This window comes from Arvicanthis niloticus, chromosome X, assembly GCF_011762505.2.
Source record: "Arvicanthis niloticus isolate mArvNil1 chromosome X, mArvNil1.pat.X, whole genome shotgun sequence".
NCBI lineage: Eukaryota > Metazoa > Chordata > Mammalia > Rodentia > Muridae > Arvicanthis > Arvicanthis niloticus.
The window spans coordinates 36407517-36431897 of record NC_047679.1 but is presented as its reverse complement, the minus strand read 5'-3'; the positions used below and the strand labels follow the sequence as shown (position 1 = coordinate 36431897).

Below are 24381 nucleotides of genomic sequence, written 5' to 3'. Positions count from 1 at the left end.
TTTTGGATAGCTTTTCAGATATATGCCTGATACACACTTTAACTTATTCCAGTTGTAACTTGAGAGGTATTATTATTATTATTATTATTATTATTATTATTATTATTTTGTTAATGCCATAGAATTACAAGGAATAACATGTCTTTTGAGCCTCAGTACTTTAATATGTTATTCATCATTGGTCAAACATTTGAACAAAGCATATAGAATGATGTGGCATAAGTTTGAAAGCCCGGTACTTCAACAGTAGAGGCAGTAGAATCAGACTTCAAAGTTATCTTCTACATAAATAGTCCAAGGGTACCCTGGGTCACATACATGAGGCTCTTTCTAAAAAGTAGGTAAAAAGCAAAGAAAGAAGGAAGGGAGGAAGGAAGGAAGGAAGGAAGGAAGGAAGGAAGGAAGGAAGGAAGGAAGGAAGGAAAGAAGGGAAGGAGGAGAGAAGAAAAGAGAGGAGGAAGGAAGAAAGGGAGGGAGGAAGGGAGGGAGGGATGGAGGGAGGGAGGGAGGAAGGAAAGAAGGAAGAAAGGGAGGGAGGAAGGAAGAAAGGAAGGGAGCGGGGAGAAGAGAAGGAAAATTGAGTAATGCCAAAATGTGAGATTTCTGTCTTATTAATACATAAAACGGTGTTTTTTTTTCTACTGGGTTATGTAGAAATAAGACACAACTTACAGTTGATTTTAAGTTGTATGGATATATTTAATAATGCTTTGTTTTATTTCTGTTGTTATGATAGAATACTTGACTAAAAGCAACTTAGTGATAAAGAAGTTTATTTCATCTTATAATACTGGATTATAGTCTTTATTGTAGGAAAGTCAAGGCAGGAACTCCAAGTCACTACTTACATCACATCTATAGCCATGAGCTGAGAGAATGGAGTATACACATATACTGCTCAAACAAATATTTTTTTTATTATTGTCAGGGAAAATGTTCAGCAGTCTAGCAAGAGAAGGGTGTTTGCCATCATTGACCACATCAGTTAATGTAACTAAAATAGTTCTGTATGCAGAGATAGTCCTGTAGCCAATCCAGCATAGATACTCTTCCTAGGTGGCCTTTAATGTGTAGCATTGCTACATCAAAAGTAACCATCATACCTAGTATTCATGAAAATCGTACTTTTAAAATAAAAGCATACTTTTGTTTTTTCTTCAAATTGCTATGTTTTATTTCAATAAACTTAAAATACTATTATATTTATTTTCCCTAGATGTGCCCCCTGAAAGATGGATAGTGAATTTTGACTCAGACCTTCTTGATGGCCTTGTGTTTGCTACACAGATGGCAGCATACTGCCCATTTTTGGTAAGAGTTACTTCATTGCCCAATGGTAGTCTTCTGAATGAGAACAGTTATTCATTTGAGTAAGATTTGAAGTTTATTTCCTGTAAACTGCCTTTTTAGATGCCTTAATTGTGACTCAAAAACATGAATGCTACTATGTAGCATTGACTTTTTGTTTATATTTAAGTATTGACTACAATATTTTGTTTCAGATGCTAAAATCCAAATTATCCTCTGTTGTACTACAAAGAAAACCTACATTCATCTGTTTTAATTCCGTTAATTAAAGCTCTATTTGCTTTAACTTCCAGATTGAGTCTCATTTCATAAATATGTACACACGACCAAAATGCCCAGAACAGTTTTTGCACAATTGCTTGATTGTTATAAATAGTCTTCGTGAAATTGGATTTGATTTAAACATACAGGTCAGTACCTTCAATATCTCAGTGCTTTCAAAGTTTATGTATTTTATATCTTTAATTTGCTCATTTAAAATATCCTTGTGCTTATACACTTTAAATCTAAATTGAAACCTGTTTTCCGAGTTGAATTATGGAAATTCAAATATGATTACAAATTATGCTCTGGCTATTTAAAAATTATGTAGTTTTTGATATTATATATAATTGTACTGTTTTAGACTCAGTTTTAGAATCAGGAAGTGAATAAATTTGTTTTCGAATAAAGTTCTTTACACACACACACTCACACACACAGGCACACACACACATTGACCTACAATTAATGTTTCTATATGGTATTTCATACCAAATTTTCCCTGACACTAATAAAAAAATATATATTATGTTCTAAGTATGTTATGTACCCTCTGTTACTTGCAGGTAATAGAAGACAGAATACAGAAGTTGTTACTTAATATGTAGATTACTTTAATCATTAAAATATATGTACATTAAAATAATAGCCATATGTAGTTAAATATCAATAGAAATAGATATATGGTAAAATGTTAAAAAGGTCAGATGAAGGAAGAAATCACTGTGATCAAATCTATTCTATCTAACATATTGTAAATATCAGATGTCTTAGTTCATTCAGTTAGATTTGGATTAGTCAAAAGGAGACATCATTTTTTGTTGTCATTTAGAGGACATTTATGATGTGAACCAATTAGAGACAGAGAGAATGGGAATAAAATACCAACTACAAATTTTGTTCTATAGATAGGTTTGCCTTCTTGAAGTTTTGTATTAGAGACATAATGATAGATAGATATTGGAAATGTAAATGTAATAGCTGAATTAAATTAGGGATTTACCATGTTGCATTAGAGAAATAAAAGCCTGTACATTGGTTAACATTTTAACATTTAATATTTAACATTTAACATTTAATATTTAATATTAAAATAGTATTTAGTAATTAAATTAATATTCCAATGCTGGAAAAATTAGGTGGGTTTCTAAAACTGTTGACTGTCCAGAGGAAAAGTGTCATTATAACCAACTCTGAATTTTTCTTTTTTTTTTGGATATTTTATTTACATTTCAGATGCCATCCCCTTTCCCCAATTCCCCTCCCTAGAAAACCTCTATCCCATGCCCCCTTTTCCTTTTTGCTTTTTTTTACAATTTTTTTAAATGTTAGTCAAATGCTTTATAAGTTTGGTAATGCTCTATCAGAAGTGTAACCCAATACCTAACCTAGATATATCAACTATCTTTGACTGGTGGAGACACATGAACATCTGCCTTCTTGTCCCCCCATCTCTTTTTCTCTCTTTCTCTTTTTCTCAAGAAATTTTTTATTTCTTGATCAAGAAAGATTAATTATATTAGTCTAACATGTATGATTCCTTGAAAAATTAATTTCACAATATCTAATGTTTTTGTGTTAAAGTTGTTTGCATGCCAATGTCACTTCATACCAATTGGAATAGAATCATTTATTTTTATTGGTAGAGATATACGTAGAAACTATAAATATTTAAGTCAGAGAAATATTTTTTGATGGTAACATTTTCAGTATAAACCATAATATATAAAAATGTTAACTATACATTTTTATACTTTCTAACAATTCAACAAATTATTAAACATTTTTCATGAATAACGCCAGATAGACCCCTCCAATGATACAGATGGACAAACCATACTTATATTTTCAAAGATGAGACCAAATATGTACCAAGATGCTTACACAAGATATATTGTTGACTACCACAGTAGACATAGAAAACCATAGAATTTCACTCAAAGAAACAAAAAGATATTTTGATAAGGAACCCAGGAAAAGTTATATGGGATACATGGTACTTAAGCTAGTTCTTGACAGTCTGATTGGGATTCACAAGAAATGTTAGCTCTTAGAAAATTTAGTTGATAATCCATCTTAATTTGTTCCTTTTATGATTTTTTCAGGTATGTTTATTCAAGATGTTAATTTCCTTGCATAGATAAAATAGTTTTTTAAAAACTAAATATCTGCTAGATAAAAATGTGGAGTAATTGTCAACAATATGGTGAACCAGGAAATTTACAGCAATATGGTTTTTTTTTACCTAATTTCAGTGTATAATTTTGTATAAACACTGACTTACCAAGTTATAAAGCAGATTTTATAATGGTGCTGTCATGTCCAACCAGTCAAGCCAGTAATTGATGTTGGTGCTTATACTATGCCACATTTTGATTATATGAAATTAAGCTCTAGACTTGGTTGACCATCTGCATTGGGTTCACATTATTTTCATTTTCAAACATGAGTTTGTGCTGAATCACAGAAGATCTATATCTCAATTTCAGCCCATGTACAGAGCAGGCCATGTATTCTGACAATGACTATGTCATTAAATATGAGTCTCGACTTCTTACCAATCCCAATATAACTTTATTATGAATAGCCTTTCACACTACTCTATTTTTTTTTCAGAAAATTTGGTGGAATTCTTACTTATTTTCTTCCATATTCTACTTTTTTGCTTTCATTTATGTCTAAACTCTGTTTGTTATCTCTGTAATTTTTAATTTTATTTTTAATAATTATAAACAACCATGAAATTACTCTATCAGTACAGTTGCTTTTGATCCTGTGGATAAAGTAATTCACCAACTGTTATTACCTTATCTGTCATCCAGAACCTCCACAACAGCTCAGTGTAACTCTTGAACTTCGGGTTTTGCTTCTTCATTCATAACACACCTGCTGGGTATAGTAGTCTATACTGTCATCTGTGTTTGCTTAGGGACTACAAGACCTCTGCCCAGGAACTTATTGTTTTTAGAATCTCAGATGAGAAATCGGGTATAATTCTGATAGATTCTGCCTTGTAAGTTACTTGGCCCTTTTCCATTGCTGCTTTTAAATTCTTTCTTTGTTCTTTATATTTTTTGTGTTGATTATTATGGGGACAGTGGATTTTCTTTTCTACTCTAATGTCTTTGATGTTTTGTAAGTTTCTTGTACTTTTACAGGAATCTTTTAGATTATTCTTCTATAATAATTCTGTGAATTATTCTTCTATAATTTTGTTGAAGATATTTTCTGGGCCCTGGAGCCAGGAGTAATAATAGTAATAATAATAATATTAACAATAAAAAATAGTAACACCTTCTCCTTCTCCTCCTCCTCCTCTGCCTTCTCCTCCTTCTCCTCCTCCTCCTTCTTCTTTTCCTATTCTTAGGTTTGATCATTTCCTAGTGTCCCAAATTTCCTGGATGTCTTGTGTCATGAACTTTTTAGAGTTTGCATTTTCTTTGACTGATATATTGATTTCTTCTATCAGATTTTCTCTTCCATCTCCTGTATTCTATTGATAATGCTTAAGCCTATCGTTCCCATTCTCTTTCCTAGGTTTTCTATTTCTAGGATTGTCTTAGTTTTTGTTTTCTTTATTGCTACTATTTCCCTTTTCAGGTCCAGGACAGTTTAATTCATTTCATTTAACTGTTTGGCATGTATTTTTATGTATTTCCATAAGGGATTTATTAATATTTCCTAAAGAACTCTGTCATCATTATTATACTGGATTTATGATTTCCCTTCTTCTGCTTCAGTTTCATTAGGATATGCAGGGTTTGTTGTGGCAGGACCACTGGGTTCTGGTGGTATCATATTGACCTGGGTCTTGTTTATTGTGTTCCTACACTGTCCTTTAGGCACTTGGTTTTCCATGGTGTTGGCTGGATGATCCTGATGCCAGCAGGACTTTTGGGAAAGGTGGGAGAGGCTGTGAGCCAGACATTGGAGGTCAGGTTACCCTACTCTGTTTGCTGTGCCTCAAGCAGACACGCTCTGCAATCTGGGCTGCCTGTATAATCTACTATGCAGACTATTGTGCCCCATTTATACCCATCAAAGTTCTCTGGCAGATTCAACTAAGATGAGTGGGCATGGTTCCCAGTTTGGGGGCCCCCACAGTTTCCACAGGGAGGCAGGATGCTCACAGCATCTCCCAAGGCTCCTCCAGATTGAAGTGCAAGGCCGTATCTACACAATGTTACTCAGGAGACTGTGCATGCCACTCAGAACTGCCCATATTTTTTTTTACTATATTATTCATTATTTGAAATCAAAGATGTTACTTTATCCATGTGAATTACCATATTTAAGTAAGATGTTCTTCTGACCTCTGGATCTCTTTTTTTATGTAGTCTTTGAGGTCAGCATTCTGATTCAGTCTAACTCATCCTTTAATATATCTGAAGTTTCCCATTAAGAATATTATTCTGTTTTTATACCTATATTTCAATGCCATGTTCATTAGAAACACTTATGAGTGTTTTGAAGTAATTTAGCAACTATTATACTTCATTTACTGGCTGTGTTTTATTTATATGTCCTACAACTTATGTCTTTCTTTTGTGAACCTAGGCCATCGACATTTGTGATCCAAACCCAGTGCTGATGCTAATGCTCTGTGTCTACATGTATGAGAGGCTCCCTACATACCTCCCCAAGAAAGTGGTACCATTCTCTTGTACTCTATATGATGTTGTGGTGGGACAGGTAAGCGGATCTTTGAAACCAAAGCTTAGATGTAGTGAAATATTTAAGAGTGTTTTAGATGTTTGTTTCTTTTCTTAAAAAAGTTAACAGCAAATGCCTTTATTATATATTTTTACTAAGGTTGAGTAAAGTTTGGCAAATAGTTTCTTCTAGTAAAAGCATAAGAAATGGATAATTTTCACTTAATAATCATCACTTTCTATAAAAATGCTTTTTTCTCTTTTGTGGTTTACAGAGTATTATATTCTTCCATGAGCAAGTTAGTTTACCCCTTTGAGAGAATTTATATTTTCTCTTTTTCAGCTATTTTTATATATTATGCTTTATACTTACTTGGGATGGAATATAATTGAATATTATACTTTTAAGTCCTCTAGAACTTATCTTCAAAGATATGACCTTGTGATATTTAATATTAGTATCTTTAATGAAAATAACAGTACAGACTCTTCATTTTGATGGTGGTTTGTAAGGATTTAGTTCGTTATTGGAAATTTTCAAGTTTTTTTTCCCTCAAAATATAGAATGCTCTATTTAGAAGCAAAGCAATGCCTCTTCTTTTTGAAAATTTTATTTAATCTTTTTTTACGCTCCAGATTTTGTCCTCATCCTGGTCCACCCTCTGACTGTTCCCCATCCCATACCGCCTACCTCCTGTCTCCACAAGAATGTCCCCACCCACCCCACCAGACTTCCCTACTCCCTGGGGCCTCCAGTCTCTTGAGTATTAGGTGCATCTTCTCTGACTGAGCCCAGACCCGGCACATGTTTTCTTCTAAGAAGAAAATGTTACTTAATAATCTGAGATTTAAAAGCATTTGGTATATTAATATTTTAAATATACATACATACATGCATGCATACATACATACATACATACATACATTGTAAAGCACTACACCAAAATTTCTTAAGTTATAAATGATACCTGTTGTTAAATAATATCAGTTCCTAAGTCCTTGGGGAAAACCTGTACTTTTCCTTGGGAGTAATAGTATCCAAAAATACCTTACACTAAATCTTCTCCCCATTCTTTATTTGTACTTTCTATAACTTGCTTACATGTTATTAAAAAAATATTCATGAAACTTGCTTAAAATGATGAGGCAGACTTAGACAGGACATGTTTAAAGTGATAATCTAGATTGTTATCAGATTGCCATTGTGGGTTATTGAGAATCATTCTGAATATAAAAAAAAAGAATTTCTAACCAAGAAGATGATGGCCAATCAATGAAGAGTTACTAGGAGGAGTCACAGGGATTAAAGGAAGATTCTGGCTTACTCATCTTCATACTATTCTTGCAGGGAAGAGAATAAGACATTTTATGGGGAAGAGTAGAGGATAAGGAGGTTGTTCTATTACGAATGATAATTAGATTTCAAATGTGGAATATTCTGAATAAAGTGCGTTCTCCAGAATCTCCCTAAAATTGTGTCTTTGAGTACATGCTCAAAAGGATGAGGCTGAGCTAAAGTTAAGCTCAAAGGGGCCAGACTAGCATTCAATCAAGGAGACTATCCCCTTCTTTCTTCCTAATATACTTGTTTGGTTGGTGTAGAACTTGAAAAATCATACTGATACTTGGGTAAGATTGCAAAAGATTAGAGATGCTTCTCCTATAAAAACTTTGCAGAGGATAAAAAGGACACCAGAGGGTATGTTATGTAGGATTGTAATGAAATAAATACATTGTGAGAAAACAAGGTCAAGAGACCAGGACATGAACAATAACTCTGATTTCGCAGAGTCCTGTTCTGCTTATATATGTTTTTTTCTAATATGTATTATTAACTATTTTGACAGATTACACACACACACACACACACACACACACACACACACACGCACACACATATCCTGCTCTTTTATCTGTTACCAACCCTTTCATACTGTCCTCATCCTCATCAGTCTTCCCTAGATTGATGACTTTTGCTTAGTTTTGTGACCAATTTAGTTTAACTGGGATCATCTCTGTGACAATGAGATTGGATGTATCCACTGGAACTTCATGGAGTCACCAGTGCATATACAAGTGAAGACAAAGTGATTTTCTTTTCCCTGAATCTATCAGTGAGTATAGCCATTCAGCAGTAAGAAGTAGAGCTACTTGAGTCTTCTCTCTGTTCTTGTAGCAGACTCAATCCAGGGCAACTGCCACCAGTTCATGATCACAGTGGTTGTGTTGCCCAGAATATGGCATTTCCCAGTTCTTCCCTATGCCTCCAAACTTTTATATTATTTTTTACTTCCCCTGCTTCCTCAAAGTTCTCTGAGACTTAGAGTGATTTTGCTGTCTTGTTTAGGGCTGTATTGTCATCTATCAGTTATTCTGAGCCCCTTGTACAGTCAAGGATTTCTGCATTCAATCTTTCCTGGAAAGTTTATATTTTAGGAAATAGGATGCACAAGTAGGTAAAACTGTGGATGTCTTTTCTTCTCCTGCAACTTTCATAGCAACTCAGAGTGTGATAGCTAGACAACAGGGAGAAAGCTTATTCCTTTTAATGAAGTAAGAACAAAACTATGTGCTTCCCAAGAAGACATGAGCACTGATGAAAAAATCAACTGTCCTCTTTCAGTTCTTGTCTTCTTCACACCAATCAAAGAAGTAATTAACTCTATTTTGTTATTTGTGGTCTATCTTTCTAATCAGATGTAGGTGGTACTGTGCTGGCCAAATCTCAGATTGGATGTTTAGAGTATGAGTTTGCTAACTGAATTTTCGTCATCAAATTTTCCTGGCAGACCAAGCCCTCTCTTTAGATTTGTTAGCTCTAGGCCAATTATGAATAGCTAATTGCATTCATTGTCACCAATTTTCTTTTTAGCTTTGTAGTAATTTCATCTTTTACCTAAAACTTATAAGGTCAAAACTATTTTTCTTGTTCTTTTTTTCATTATATTGTGACAAGTAGTTTCAGGACTACCTACTGGAAGATTAGAATTTGAAAGTTTTATGATGGCTTTTCTTCCAGAGCCTTACTCTGCTTCAGCATTATTTTCCTGAATTTCCATCATGTTTGCATATAATTTATTTTAACAATTTAAAGAAATATTCCCCTTAATAATGAAATAGCTGTCTCTCTCTCTCTCTCTCTCTCTCTCTCTCTCTCTCTCTCTCTCTCTCTCTCTCTCTCTCTCTCTCATCTCTCATCTCTCCTCCTTTCTTTTCTTCCTCTTTTTCCTTCTTCCTTTTTTTGCATCTTCTGCCTCTTCTTCCTCTTCCTTCTTCCTCTTGTTTTTTCTTCTTTCTCCTTCTTTTCCTTTTTTCCCTCGCCCCACCTCTATATATTTCTTTATACTCTCCATGTTTCCAGTTCAGGTAGTACACAATAAAACTCCATTCAGACCAGGACATAATCATTTCTATTCTGGATATGTCTTCGAACATATATTTCTCCACTGATCTGACAGGTTATCTTTTTATGGAAACTAAATTATACTATTTATGTTCCCAAAATGAAAGCTCATGCCTATCATTTTATTTCTTGGGAGGGTGAAAGTAGAAGAGATTGAGTTCCAGGTAATCCTGGTCTATATAGCAAGGCCCTGTCCTATACACTTGCAAACTCAAATACTATCTTATACCTTTTAGTTGATAGTATACATTAAGTTGAATATTTTCATGTGTAGAATATCAATCTTTCTGAGTTAAAACTAAAAATGGTATGTTTGTGTAGGATTTAATCTTCTGTGTACCATTTTTTCCATTTACATAGATATTATTGAGAAATCCAAGCTTGAAGAATTTAGTGTATATGGCTACAATTGTTGGAAGAGATGCTAATGACTTCTCTCTTGCCCAGACAGGGAATGTTGTAACAATTCCTCCAAAGTAAGTATTTAAAAATATTCTGCATTATTGAACTTCACAACCTAAACATTTAATAGCTATAAGAATTATTAAGTATGTAAATTTTATTTTTTCTGAACTGATTGATACATAATGAAAACTTTTACAGAGAAATTGAATATTTATGGTTCTATAGTTCTTCTTTAATTAACAATATAGATCAGCTAATTTGGGGGCTGGAGAGATAGCTCAGTGGTAAAGAGCACTGACGGTTCTTTCAGAAGTCCTGATTTTAATTCCCAGCAACCACATGGTGGCTCACAACCATCTGTAATGGGATCCCATGCCCTCTCCAGGTGTGTCTGGCTACAGTGTACTCATGTATGTTAAATAAATAATATATTTTAAAAAAATATCTAATTTGAGCCGGGCTTTGGTGGCGCACGCCTTTAATTCCAGCACTTGGGAGGCAGAGGCAGGCGGATTTCTGAGTTCGAGGCCAGCAAGGTCATGACTGAAATTTAGATGCTATAGAAGAATAAAGAACAAAATGAGTAAAGATTTTTAAGTTCTACTTCTAAAAAGCACTTATGTTGCCATATTTGCTTTCATCGATTTTTTTACTGTGCCTATATAGATGATAGATAGATATCTAGGTGGAGATATATAAATGTCCATATGCTCCTAATTACCATATATAAAGTAATACATGATTCCTATTTTTTCCATATTACTCATTCAAGTACTATAGAATGGATAATTCAGATTTAAAAATTGTATACTTTGTCTAATTACTGTATCCCATATGCTTAAAACAGTTATTGAAGATATATGTATATATTCACATATATATGTATATATATACATATATATATATATATTGAATTAGTAAATTATTGATTTAATGCACTATAATCATTATGTAGAAAATTCTTGATTCAATATAGGATTCTTGGGCAAAATTTGAATCCTGCATCCAGGAAATTACTCCAATATAAAAAGGTCTCTATTTTCAATGAAATTTCAGTTCATGAGTCTTGTAGAATGGACCATTTGAACAAAATTTAGATTAGTAGGGACACATCTGAATAAATGTCTACCATATTTTATGGCCTGTGATTTTTCCCTACAAAATATAATTTATATATTTCTGATAATTTCCTTGCTTTTAGCAGCTTCTTCTTCTCAACCATAAAGCAGGTATTCCACAAACTATGAAAATTATTCTTATGTTCATTATCAATATTTTTACCTTAAGAGAGTTTATAAGTAATAGTTTATAGAAAAATAACCGATTATTATGTTAATAATATTAATTATGTTAAAATCCAGAGTAAAAATTCTTAATAGAATATTTCTGCTATTTATCACTTGGAGCCATACCAACGTCAGGCAAGGCTTAAAGATTTAATTGTGAAAAACACAGCTTATTTTTAAGTCAAAGGTAATTGCATACACAAAAAAAATGAAAGCAAAATTTCTTCATTGTACAACAGAGACTGAAAAGAAAAGGAAGTTGACTTCCTAATATATGGAAAGAAGAAATTTCATACTACCATGAGACTATTTCATAGTCTGTAACAGTTCTAAAGATTTGTAGGTAGCTAAGCCTTTGAGCTCATCACAACCCATTGGGCTGGGATAACTTCCAAGAAATGTTTTTGTGCTTCATAAGCCTCCACTTCTTTTGTTTCAAAAGGATATGGGGGCTTCCTTTCAAGATTTGTAGCTGAGTACTTAGTCTGTCAAAATGTGGCCTAGTGTTATAGTTTTTCTATAAATAGATAAATATAATCTTGTCCACATTCCTAAGACTCTGCCATTAGACTACAGTGTTAAAAACTGAAAAGAAGTAGACCTATTTTCTTTTTCTTTCTTTAATTGATTTTTCTCAAATAGCTAACATACTACCACTCTTTATCTACCACTATTAGATTGCACTTTCAAACATTAACTTGAAATATTATTTTAATTCAGAATTTTTTGTATAATAGTTTTTGTTCACTCCATACAGCCAAAAACATGATTAAGAGTTTACAAACAAAAATGTACCCATACATTCATACAAAATATGTACGGATTCATATTGTTCTCCATTAGAAAATCCAATGTGAGATATGTTATACATATACTTGATGGTAAATTTAGTTTATTCAGATGACTTCATGCTCCAATTTTATTAATTTATGTTAAAAAATGAATATAGTTCAGGGTGTAGGTACTAATCCTGATCTGTATTTAATACGTGTTTAAAAATTGTCCTTTATTTTAATAAAATTTTTTCTCTTTTATTTTTTATTAAACAGAACTCAAATTGTCGTTGCTGTTAAATTTTTAAGTCGCTTTCTCCATCCAGCTGAAGCCACACTTTTATTAATTTCAAGACCTAAGTGTGGAATAGGAGGCAGTACAGTGGCTTTTGCTCTTAAGGGACAAATACTAAATTTTAAAGCAATTGTAAGTAAGCTGTACTTGTTTTGTATACTTTCACTGCTGTTCCCTAGCTGCTGCAGTGTCACACCATGAGCCTTTTTTGTTTCTGTTCTGCTCTTAGTCATTTAGATCATTTCTTTGCCATAATACCTTGTAATTTAAGATTTTGTGGTATGGGTGCTGAAAGTTGACAGTTGATTCAACAGATTTTTTTCTGCTATAGATACTTCTCAACTTTAATATATATTTTAATATTTATTTATTTAGTGTGTGTGTGTGTGTGTGTGAATGCACACATACATGTGAATGCATACACATCAATGTGGGCACACTGAAGTGAAAACTTGAGGATTCTTTGGAAAGTCAGTTGCTGGGGCAAACATGTGAAAGAACATTTTTTAAAGTGGACACAGGTGTGAAAGGCTAAGGCAAACTTGTGAAAGAACGTATTGCTGAAGCAAACGCAGGAGAGAGGATGCTTTGCTAAAGCAAGCACATGTGAAAAGACATGGGATAAAGGATTCTTTGCTAACAATGAGCGTGTATTGGTGCGCCTTACACTGCATAGTTAAGCTGCATTTATAGGGGCTCCAGAGAGAGAAATGCACCAAAAAACTTCCAGTGGTGTACTATGGCTTCTTTCTGCTTCCTGGCTGACTGGATGCACGTACTGAAGCAAGACATATGCAGAGGCAAAACACATGCTGAAGCAAAACCATGCTGAGTCAAGGCACCTGCAGGACACAAGATGTTTGGAGGGTATAAATAAGACCCCAAGGAGTGATGGAGATGGAGCTTGGCTTGCTGGTACAGCTAGCTGTGCAACACTTGTATGTCTCTTATCTTTGCTTCCCTGAGAGAGGCACAGCCAAGAACTCTTGGTGTTCTTGTTGGTCCCTCCTGCTGACTCAAGCCAAGGCTGAGACCTGGCTGTCTCTGCTAGGTATTGTCACCCCTGTTGCTAATCACACTCTACTGAACTTAACTGCAGTTGTATCCATGAGGTGTTTGCTAGTGGATCAAACTGCCGCTGCCTGCTAACCTGTGAACTGAACTGCTGATTTCCAGACAACACAGACAGTAGTTAGTCCTTTCTAAATAGGTCCCTGCTCTCCCCACCACCCCGTATCCTTTCTTTTCTGCCATCTCTGGTGGGTGGTGGGTACAAGGGAAATTAAAGCATTTAAGAACCATCATTAAAAATAAGGTTTGAAAAAAATAAAATTACAGCACACCCATGCCACAGCATGATGAAGGTCAAAGAACAACTTGCAAGAAACAGTTGTCTCTTATGTTGATCTTGAAGATTCAACACATGTTAAAAGGCTTGGCAGCAAATACCTTTACATGTTCAATCATCTGTCTAAATGGTTGTTCTTCAGCATATCTGGAGCATTCTACAGAGCCAATCCATGATAAAGTTCATGCTAATTCTACATTTGTTGAAGAAATATCATGTCCTTGACAAAATTCTACATGCTCGTTTTTGAAAAGATGAGGCAATAATACATTGGTAGACTTTTATAAATATATTTGGTGGCTTTTGGATAACATGGAGGTGAATGATTCAGTTTTATTTAATGGGCACACCACTGAAAGTTTGACCATGTTCCAATGAGTACAGAGATAACGCAAATTGTACTTTCAAATGAAACTATTTTGATTTGAGGGTGGGTCACAAGGATGACTGGACATTGAAAGACTGGAAAATATGATCAGTGTGCAGTATGTAAAATTCTCACAGAATTTTAATAAGTATATTATGTTCAAAATTATTATTTACTACTATGGCTATATGTATGGTAAAGTCAAGCAAATTTGCCAAGATTCAGTGTATATTATAAACAAAACTTTAGAGTATGTAAGAATAGAATAAAAAGTACAAGGAATGACTCTAGAAGTATTAAGTAGCAGTTAAATATGAGAAGAGAGCACCAAGATGTTAACAAGGACAGGCTAACTTGTTAAGCAGTGATGCCCCAAGCAGGAAGTGGTTATTTCTTACTTTGATATGTTTTGGTCTTCCATTTTCCTCTTTAGTTACAAATACTTAATATCTCCCAACTCTCTCACATTTTCTGAAACAATGTATTACATGAAGTTCAGTGACAAAGTTGATTTTATCCCATCATTAATCTCTGGTGAGTATGTAGCTCTGAACACATCTGACTCTCACTCAGGTCAATGGAAATTAAATTATGTAAGAACGTAGATAATATTTAAGACAAGAACAAAGCATATAACTAGAGAATTTCTAGAATGATTGTATACAGAATTTTTTATATGTGAGTTTTTATTATGAACTTGTCATAACTACCACAGTATGAACATTCAACAAGTACACACACACATACACACACACATACATGTCTTAGTGATAGATAAAAATATATACTATAGTTAGTTTATTATTTACTGATAGAGATTTTGATTGTTCATGAAATTATCTGTTCATTCATTAATTTAGTTTGAAGATTAATTTAAGAGACATTCAAAACATTTTAATTATTAGCACATTACTATAGATAAGATACACTGCATTCTATTAAAATTTTAATAGTAAAATGGTTGTAATAGAAATAATTTTATTAATTATTATAATAATCAAATGGATAATAGGTTTTTGAGGTTTTATTTTATAACTAAAGAAATTTTGGATTTTGATATTATTATATATTGTGGCTTTTTTTTTTTTTTACTTTAGGATGTCCTAAAATGTAAAGCTCCATGTTATCAATGGAAAGAAGTCACTGTGAATGTGAAAAACCCCTTTGCAAATGGTGGAGATTTTCGGTAAGTTATTGTTTTAACATTTATTTCTTGCAGCTCACTATCTGTATTCAAGAAAAATATGTAGGACCTTGAGAGATGTTGCAATGATTAGGAGCATTGTCTATTCTTTCCAAGTTCCTGAGTTCCATTCCCAGCAACCACATAGTGGCTCACAACTTCCTATAATGGCATCTGATACCCTCTTCTGGCACACAGGTGTACACTCAGATAGAGCTCCCATATACATAAAATAAATTTTAAACAAAGATAAATAAGTAAATGACTTTTCCTCTTTAGTATGATTCTTCTGAGGAGAAATACATGTGCTTAGATGCCTATGAACTTAATAGGATCAGTAAATAATATACATTAAATTTAGAAATCAAACTCATGCAATTGAGACAGAAATATAAAATGCTTTGAACTTAACATTATATATTTTTTTACATAGTATTTGGCAATGTGAAATATTTTGAATTACTGTATGTTCAAGCTTTTAAAGATTTTTTTTATCAATAATAACATTCCTAATTGATTAAACCAAACTTGTTTTGTTGAAATAGTTATTGATGAATTTATGATTTCTATATCTATGTAAATTCAAATTTACTATTGAGTTCTTAAGCAACAATTTCATGTCTGATTTAGTATCCAACTCCAGAATTTCTTGTTGGTTTTTTTTTTTTTAATATTTACTGGTGTTTTCTATTTGATGCTTCATTGGCTTCTTTTATTTTTTAATACATTTATATAGTTCTTTGAAGGTCTGTGTAACAACTAGTTTGAATTTGTTTTCTCTTAAATCTGATATCTGGGTTATGGACAGTTTCAGTCACTTGTATCCTTTTCTGTCTCTTCACATGTTTCGTAATTTTTCTATTTACTGGCTGAACAATTTATTCTTAATGTATAGTATCACCTCTCCTAAGTCTTCCTAAATCCTCCCTACCCATCCAAATTTATGTTCTCCTCACCCTCAAAAACCAAAAATGCAGATCAAAATAAACAATAATAACAACAAAAGTACCAATCCCAGCAAACAAATAATATAAAAAGTACATAGAGATACATGACATAGAGTACATGGCATAGAGATTTGTTGGCCAACTCCTTGTGAACATGAAACATCTACTGAAATATGGTCTACATACCAAATGTCACCCCGTTGGAGGAAACTGATTTTCAGTTACAAATGCCATCTTGGTTAGTGATTCCACTTTAGGTCCAATTCTACTTTGTCTCGGTGTCAGAGTTTTGTGTAGCATGGACTTATGTAGGCATTACTGTTAGTTACAGTCTCTGTGAGTTTATGTGTGTATCATTCCTATTGTATCTGGGAGACACTTTTTCTTTGGAGTCATACAATACCTCAGGCTCTTGCAGTATTTCTGCCCCCTCTTGCTCACAGATCCCTGAGACTTGAAAAAAAACTTCTTGCCAAGGGCTGAGTGCTTCAGAATCTCTCACTCTGCACATTATCTAGTTGTGGGCCTCTATGTTAATTCCCATGTACTACAATAAGTAGCTTCTCTGGTAAAGGTTGAACAATGTCCTTATATGTGGGTATAATAGTTTGTCATTAGGAGTAATTTTATTGCTACTATTATTACCAAATAATAGTAGTAGTATTAGACTTTGTTTGTTTCTTTGTTTTCCTAGACCTGTATCTTATCTAGTCTCAATTTCTTGGCTACTTTAGCAGTATTGGATATGACTTTCATCTTATGCAATGAGCCTTAAAACCAAACAAAAGGTTTAGATTATAGTATTATAGTATACTCCCTGTGTCTTGCAGATTGTTCTTGGGTGGTTGCAGTGTGTGTAGGAGGGTAATGATACTGCTGTTTAATTTTCTCCTGAGTAGCATGCATACTACCTTCCAGGAACATGAACACTAGTCAGTAGATGTGAAGCTTGATTCCTCTGATGTCATAAGTAACAGGTATCTTTAGCAATACAACCTTGCTGTCAGGTTGTGAAGGGTAACCAGTAACATTGGCAAAAGCCTGTAATGTTGGGCAGAGGGATCTATGGCACTTAACAATGACTCCACATGATGTACATGTTGCATAGTTTATATGAAGGCTACTGGACATATTTGTATATGTATTGTACTCATTGTGAATATTGATTCTGTCTCCCTAAGGCCTATATATTTATATTTTAATTTAAAAAAACATTCACTTGATTAGTGTTCCTGCACATATAACTTTGCCCACTTCCTGCAGAAGAAAAACTAAACAAAGAAACAAAAGAAAGCATAAGATCCCTAAGAACTGTAGTTACAGCAGGTTGCAAGCTATCATGTGAATACTGGGAATTGAATCTCTGAACGAGCAGTCAGAGCAGCTACTAAGCCATTTTCCTACCCCCAATCCCCTATGCTCTCAGAATTTAAATTCTATTTCACCCAGGTTAACAAGTTGCCTACCCTTATTAAAAATGAATTTATGCCATTTTAAAAGGTATTTGGAGGTATCTTTTCTTAGGGTCTACTTCTATCTAGAATTAAAATATCTTTTCTCTAACTCACAATCTGCTCACTCATAAGAATATGAATGTACTTTTATCCTCTTTGAGGAAATTACACATTTTAGTTATAATCTTTAGTGGTGAGGGGAAAGATACTGTCAGGATATCTGTACTTCTAATTTTGTTATATATTACTTTGCTTTTATTTAATAAATTTGTATTTTCCTAAATATATAGTCAGTTGAACCTTCTCATTCATCCATCTTTATCACTGCTAAGTAATTTTCACTCTCTTTTTCCTTTTGCTAAATTAGGAAGTGTGATGGTTTGAATAGGAATGGCCCAATGGTCTCAGGGAGTAATATTATTGGAGGCGTGGCCTTGTATGAGTATTGCAATAGGCTGCAGAGTATCATTCAGGTTGGACTTTGAGGTCTCACATGCTCAAATCCAGGCCCAGTGTCTCATTGTCTTCCTGCTGACTGCTGATACATAGCTAGAACACTTAACTACCTCTCCAGCACCATCAAGACAATGTACTAAACCTCTGACCTGTAAACCAGCTCCAATTAAGTGCTTTTCTTTATAAGAGTCAGCAGGGTCATGGTGTCTCTTCACAGCAATAGAAACCCTAAATAAGAAGGGGGGAAAGTGAGAATTTTTTCTTGGTTATTTCCATTTTTATTATTCTTTTACCACAAATTATAATGTTCTTAAGACCATTTCCAAAGAGGTTAAAAAGTTGTACTTTATAGTTTCCTCATATTTATCTAGGGTAAAGTTCAGTGGACCTGTACAATATCATGTTGCAGTACTGTTTGCTTCGAATTCTGCATCATCTGTCACTATTGTCGCCAATCTATATCCGTTTTTGTTGTTGCTTCTTGGCATTTTTAAAATTCCTCTTTGTTCTCCATTTGTTTTTGTATCCAATGCTTCTCATTTTTCTTTTATTTACTTTGGTTATTTCTGCATTTTGATTCTAGTACTTAATATATTTATATATATGCCATCTGACATATGGCAGAATTTGAAATGTGGCAATAAATAATTTTGTAAAGGGCTTACAGTGATAGCATGAAGACCTGAGTTTAATTTCTAATACTCTTGTAAAAAGCTAGACAGGGTGGTTCATACTTGGACTCCAAGTACTGTGGAGGCAGAGAAATCTCTGGGTCTCATCCTCCAACCAGCCTTCCCCAGTCTGTGAGCCCCAGATAAGAGTCTTTGTCTCAAAAAATGTGGAAGAACAACAACCAAGGTCGAACTCTAGCTTCCATACAAATGAACACATATACTTACACAGACAAGTACTTCTACACACTTGAAATGCATGCACACACAGGAATACAGGCATGTGATAATGCTTTATTTCTATATTATTTTTTATTTTTGCTTTTCATCTCAGGCTGGCCTTTATATTTGTTATATATTTCAAATTACCAATGAACTCACAGTCTTCCTGTCTTTACCTCTCTGTTACTTGGGATTACAGATATCATGAATGTAATCTGTCTTATGCCTTTATCCATCTTTCTCCTACTATTTGATTTTGTGACTTTATTTTTAATATTTATAGTACTCTGATTTAATTTGGTTTGGCAGTTATATTTTTCTAGTTTTGTTAATAGATACCAAAAAATTATAGATTGTATCCTGATATAAAACAGATCAATTTTGATTAATATAAACTTAATTTGGATATATGTATAACCTATAAAATTTTGTATTTATTTTATGTTTATTATTAGCCCCGACTTTTAAGGGGAGATAGGACAAGAAAAGGTTGTCAAAAATAATTTATAACATATTTGTTTTATTAGATTACCATTGCCTTTGCCATGGATTTTATGTCTTCTTGTGAGTTATTGTTTTTTTTTTCCAGTCTGCTTGTTTGAGATACGGTCTTGCTATGTAGAAGCTGATAGCCTTGAACTTAAGATTCCCTCAATCCTTAGTGCTAAGGACTAGAGTTGTGTACAGATATACTACTAAATTTCTTCTTAAGTTTCTAGTTAACTTCTGCTTTTTGTTTCAGTGGAAAGACTAATTTTTCAAATATGCATAGTTTTATTGATGTTGCATTAATTCCCTGTTCCACTTAAAACTTGCTAAAATTAACTGTGTGTCTACTCTTCAAACCCCAAGCATATTGCTAATACAGATGTTGCTGTGTAAAATTCCTTTCAGTAACCCTTTCTTATTTGAGTTCTGATAGAAAATTCAGATAACAATGATAGTAAAGTGAAATACAATATTGTAATAATGGAATAACTACTTACTAACTTGAAATCTCTGACATAATCCAAGGAAGTGAACTTGATTTAAACCAATAAGCCAAAGGGAAATTGTAAAAACAGCAACAATGAATAACAAACCTAGAAATAAGAAAAAAAAAAAACAGCTTTAAGCTATATGCTACCTGTAATTTAATTCACTACACTTTCATGGATGTTGATGGAAAATAGAAGTCCCAGAGGATTATTTCACTATCCTACAAAGACCATGACCTATATGCCTGGCCCACCCGTTTCTCATTGCCTGAAGTTCCATGTGGCCACACAAAGCTACTTTATGGAGCCTGTTAACTCAGTTACTGTATCACAGCTAAGGAAACCCAGGCTTCAGATCTTGGCAGCTTTTATAATAGCTATTAAATACCCACATCTCATATGAACTCATCAAAGACAGATTTCTCTCTGTTTAAAATAGTATGGATAGCACGTACTGTGCATTAATTCTATTGTGTGATTTCCCATTTATTCTAGAATATAGTTTGAATTCATTTATATTTTATGCTCTTTGCTATGAAACTTCAGTGTCCAGTAATGTCCTTCATAATAATTATTTTTTTTCTTCTTTGTGACCAACATACCTGAACAACTCTGAAAAGATGAATAGATTCTTTGAGGTTATAGTTTCACAGCATTTCAGCCCATTTAAGTGCAGGTATTATAGCAGTTCAGTTCTCAGTGGTGAGTTCTTATAATAGAGATAAGAAATTCACATAGGGGTGTACCACAATGCAGAAATCTAGAAAGGTACCTTTGAGTGGCTATAACATTCTAAAGCCTGCCTCTGGTGGTATACCTTCTGCCATCTATGCCCTTATTTCTAAAGATTCAGTAGCCCATAAAAAGGTCAAAGAACAACATTATGAGGGCCATTTCAGGTACAAAGTACAATTCTCTCTCTGGCTCTCTCTCTCTCTCTCTCTCTCTCTCTCTCTCTCTCTGTGTGTGTGTGTGTGTGTGTGTGTGATTTTCATTTCTATGTGAGTATTTCACGTATTTCTATTTCCTTTTCTCTAGTGTATCCTTTGAGTTTCAGATGAGGAAACATTTACAGACTGAATATAGGTTATAGATAAGAAAAATAAGAAGGATGAATGCTTTGTTGCCATCTAAATTTTCTTAATTACAATTGGAAAGAACTTTTTTTGTGTTTATTTCAGTGTCATTCTTGTGGAATCCACAACACTTATGTATTTACCATCACAAGTAACTGAATCTTCAAAGGCCTCTGCGATGCCAGAGTAAGTAGTTTTGATTTTATTTTATACTCATACACAGCAAAGGGAAAGTTATAAGAAATTAGTGCCCAAGGAAACTTGGTACATAGAGACTTGGACAATAACTTTTATTTATAAAGTATGTGTCATTTACATTATGTGTACTCTTTTTTTAATTGTATTTGCAGTATTTCTATGTTCATGTCTAAAAAAATATGCACTTGCTTTACTACAGTAAGTATTTATTGTTCATCATGACTTTGTTCTACCAAAAAAGCTAGAGATGATGTTGGCTGTGGGCTTTCTGTAAATTGCCTTTATAATGGTTAGGTATGCTTATTAATACCTAATCTTTTCAAGACTTTTTTCATGAGGGGTTGTTAGATTTTGTCAAAGACCTTTTCTGCATTTATAGGAGGACCCTCTGGTTTGTTTTCTTTTGTTTATATATTAGATTACATTGACTGATTTTTATATCTTTAACTATTCCTGCATCTCTGACATGTAACTATTAGTCATCATAGATAGTCTTTTTGATGTGTTTTTAGATTCCATTTGCAAGTATCCCATTGAGTATTTTTTATTGGATATTATATTTACATATCAGATTTTATCCCCTTACCCCCATCCCCACCACCACCCAGGAACCTCCTATCCCATCCCCCCTCCTCATGCTTCTATGAGGATGTGTCCCAACCTACCCCCCACTCCCACTTCCCCACCCTTGAATTCCCCCCCCCACTCGGTGTTCAGCCTTCATGGGACCGAGGATCTCCTCCCCGACCTATGCCCAACAAGGCCATCCTCCCCTTCATGTACAGATGGAGTCATGGGTCCCTCCCTATGTGCTCCCAAGCTGGTGGTTTAAATCCTGGGGATTTAACCTCTGGATCCTCTGGTTGGTTGGTATTGTTGCTCTCCTCATGGGGCTACAAACCCTTTCTGTTCCTTCAGTCTTCTCTCTAACTTCTGCATTGGTAAACCACATGCTTTCCTTTGAAATTATGTTCATTTCTTTATTGAATCTTTTTGTGACAATTATCAGGGTGACTGTTCTATTTTTTGGTATAATTTAAGGAGTGTTGACATTAGCTTTTCTTTGACAGTTTGGTAGAATTCTGGCCCCGGGATTTTTTTGGGGGAGGGGGCAAGGAGACACTTATTTATTAACTAAATTATTTATTTTAAACACTGATCTCAGCTTCCCTTTAATTCTCTCCTCCCAGACCCCTGTTCCCTGGATCCATGCTTCCTCTTCTTCTCAAAAAAGTCTGGGCCTTCCGATGTATATCAACATGTCTTGGCATATCAAGTTGCAGTAGGCACATCTTTGTCTATTCAGTAAGGCTAGACTAGGGGAAAGTGGTCCAAAGGCAGGGAATATAGTCACAGACAGTCCCTAGTCCCACTTTTGAAATCTCAAATGAAGACCCAGGTGCACAACAGTTATGTATGTGTAGAGTACCTAAATCCTTCCCATGCATGCTCTCTGATTAGTAAGTAGTTCAGTCTCTGTGAGCCCCTATGTTCCCAGCTTAGTTGACTGTAGTTTTCTTGTGGCTTCCTCTGGCTTCTTTAATCCTTTGTCCCACTCTTCCCCAAGATTCCACAAGCTCTGCTTAGTATTTGGCTGTGGGTCTCCGCATCTGTTTCCATCAGTTGTTGAATGAAGCCTCTCTGAAGTCAGATATGCTAGGTTCCTGTATGCAAGTATAGCAGAACATCATTAACAATGTCAGGGCGGGCTCTCTCCCATGGCATGGGTCTAAAGCTGTGTCAGTCACTCTTTGGCCCTTCCCTTAAATTCTGTTCCATCTTTTACCCCAGCACATCTTGTAAACAGGACAAATTGTAGGAGTAAGTTTTGGTGGCTGGATTAGTATCACAATGCCTCCATTGGAAGTCTTACCTGATTACAAGAGATGGTCAGTTCAGTTTCTGTGTCCCCCATTGCTAAGAGTATTAGATAGGTTCACTCTCATAGATTCCTGAGAGTTTCCATTGTCATAGGTTTCTTCCTCATCTGAGTGTTGCCTGTACCCAACCCAGATGTTCCTCCCAGTACTCTCTCACTTTCTCTGCCTCCAACCTCATTCCTCCTATTTTCATCTCCACAGGCTCCCCATTAAGTCCCAGCCCCAACTAGTCTCCTACCTCCATCCATCTCTAATGTCTAATCTATTTCCTCTTCTCAATGAAGTTTAAGCTTTCCCTGAATGGGCCCTCCTTGTTATTTAACTCCTTTGGGTCTATGGATTGTAGCATAGTAATCCTGTACTATGGAATTATTTATGACTAATAACTACTTAACCTAGACCATCTGGGTCTAGGTTAGCTCACTCAGGATTATCTTTTTTCTTTTTTTAATTTTTTAATTGAACATTTTATTTACATTTCAGATGTAATTCCCTCCCCCCACCACCCAGGAACCCCCTATTCCATCCCCCACTCCTCCTGCTTCTATGAGGAAATGCCCAGTCTCACCTCCCCACCCATGACTTTCCCCACTCTGGGGAGTCCAGCCTTCACGGGACTAAGGACTTTCTCACCCACCTATAACTGACACTGTCATCTTCCGCTACATATACAGCTGGAGTCATGGGTCCCTCCCATGCTGGTGGTTTAGACCCTGGAAGCTCCAGTTGGTTGGTATTGTGGTTCTCATGGGGCCACAAACCTTTCAGCTCCTTCAGTCTTCTCTCTCACTCCTCCATTGGGAACCCCATTTTCAGTTCAATGGTTAGGTGTGAGCATTGGCCTCTGTATATTTCAGGCTCTGGCAGACCTCTAAGGAGACAGTTATATCAGGCTCTTGTCAGCATGCACTTCCAGGCATCTGCATCAGTTTCTACCTTTGGTGAATGCACAAGAGATGGATACCCAGGTGAAGCAGTCTCTGGACAGCCCCTCCTTCAGTTTCAGTCTCATGCCTTGTCTCCATATTTGCTCCCATGAGTATTTTCTTACCCCTTCTAAGAAGGGCCAAAGCACTCACACATTGGTCTTCTTTGTTCATGAGCTTAATGTGGTCTGTGAGTTGAATCTTGGCTATTTCAAGCTTTTGGGCTAATATCCAATTATCAGTGAGTGCATACCATGTGTGTTCTTTTGTGATTGGGTTACCTCACTCAGGAT

At 34.7% G+C, this 24381-nt stretch overlaps 1 protein-coding gene across 3 annotated transcripts in view; it reads left to right on the top strand.

The window, feature by feature from the left end:
* Cfap47 (cilia and flagella associated protein 47) overlaps positions 1-24381 on the top strand; it is a 220494-nt gene that overhangs the window by 107494 nt on the left and 88619 nt on the right. For all 3 annotated transcript variants that reach the window (XM_034485406.2, XM_076919144.1, XM_076919145.1), the window contains 7 exons: positions 1217-1311; positions 1602-1718; positions 6127-6261; positions 9985-10100; positions 12365-12515; positions 15196-15284; positions 21190-21270. In XM_034485406.2, coding sequence (XP_034341297.1) covers positions 1217-1311; positions 1602-1718; positions 6127-6261; positions 9985-10100; positions 12365-12515; positions 15196-15284; positions 21190-21270 — 784 coding nt within the window. The remainder of the gene's footprint in view (positions 1-1216; positions 1312-1601; positions 1719-6126; positions 6262-9984; positions 10101-12364; positions 12516-15195; positions 15285-21189; positions 21271-24381) is intronic.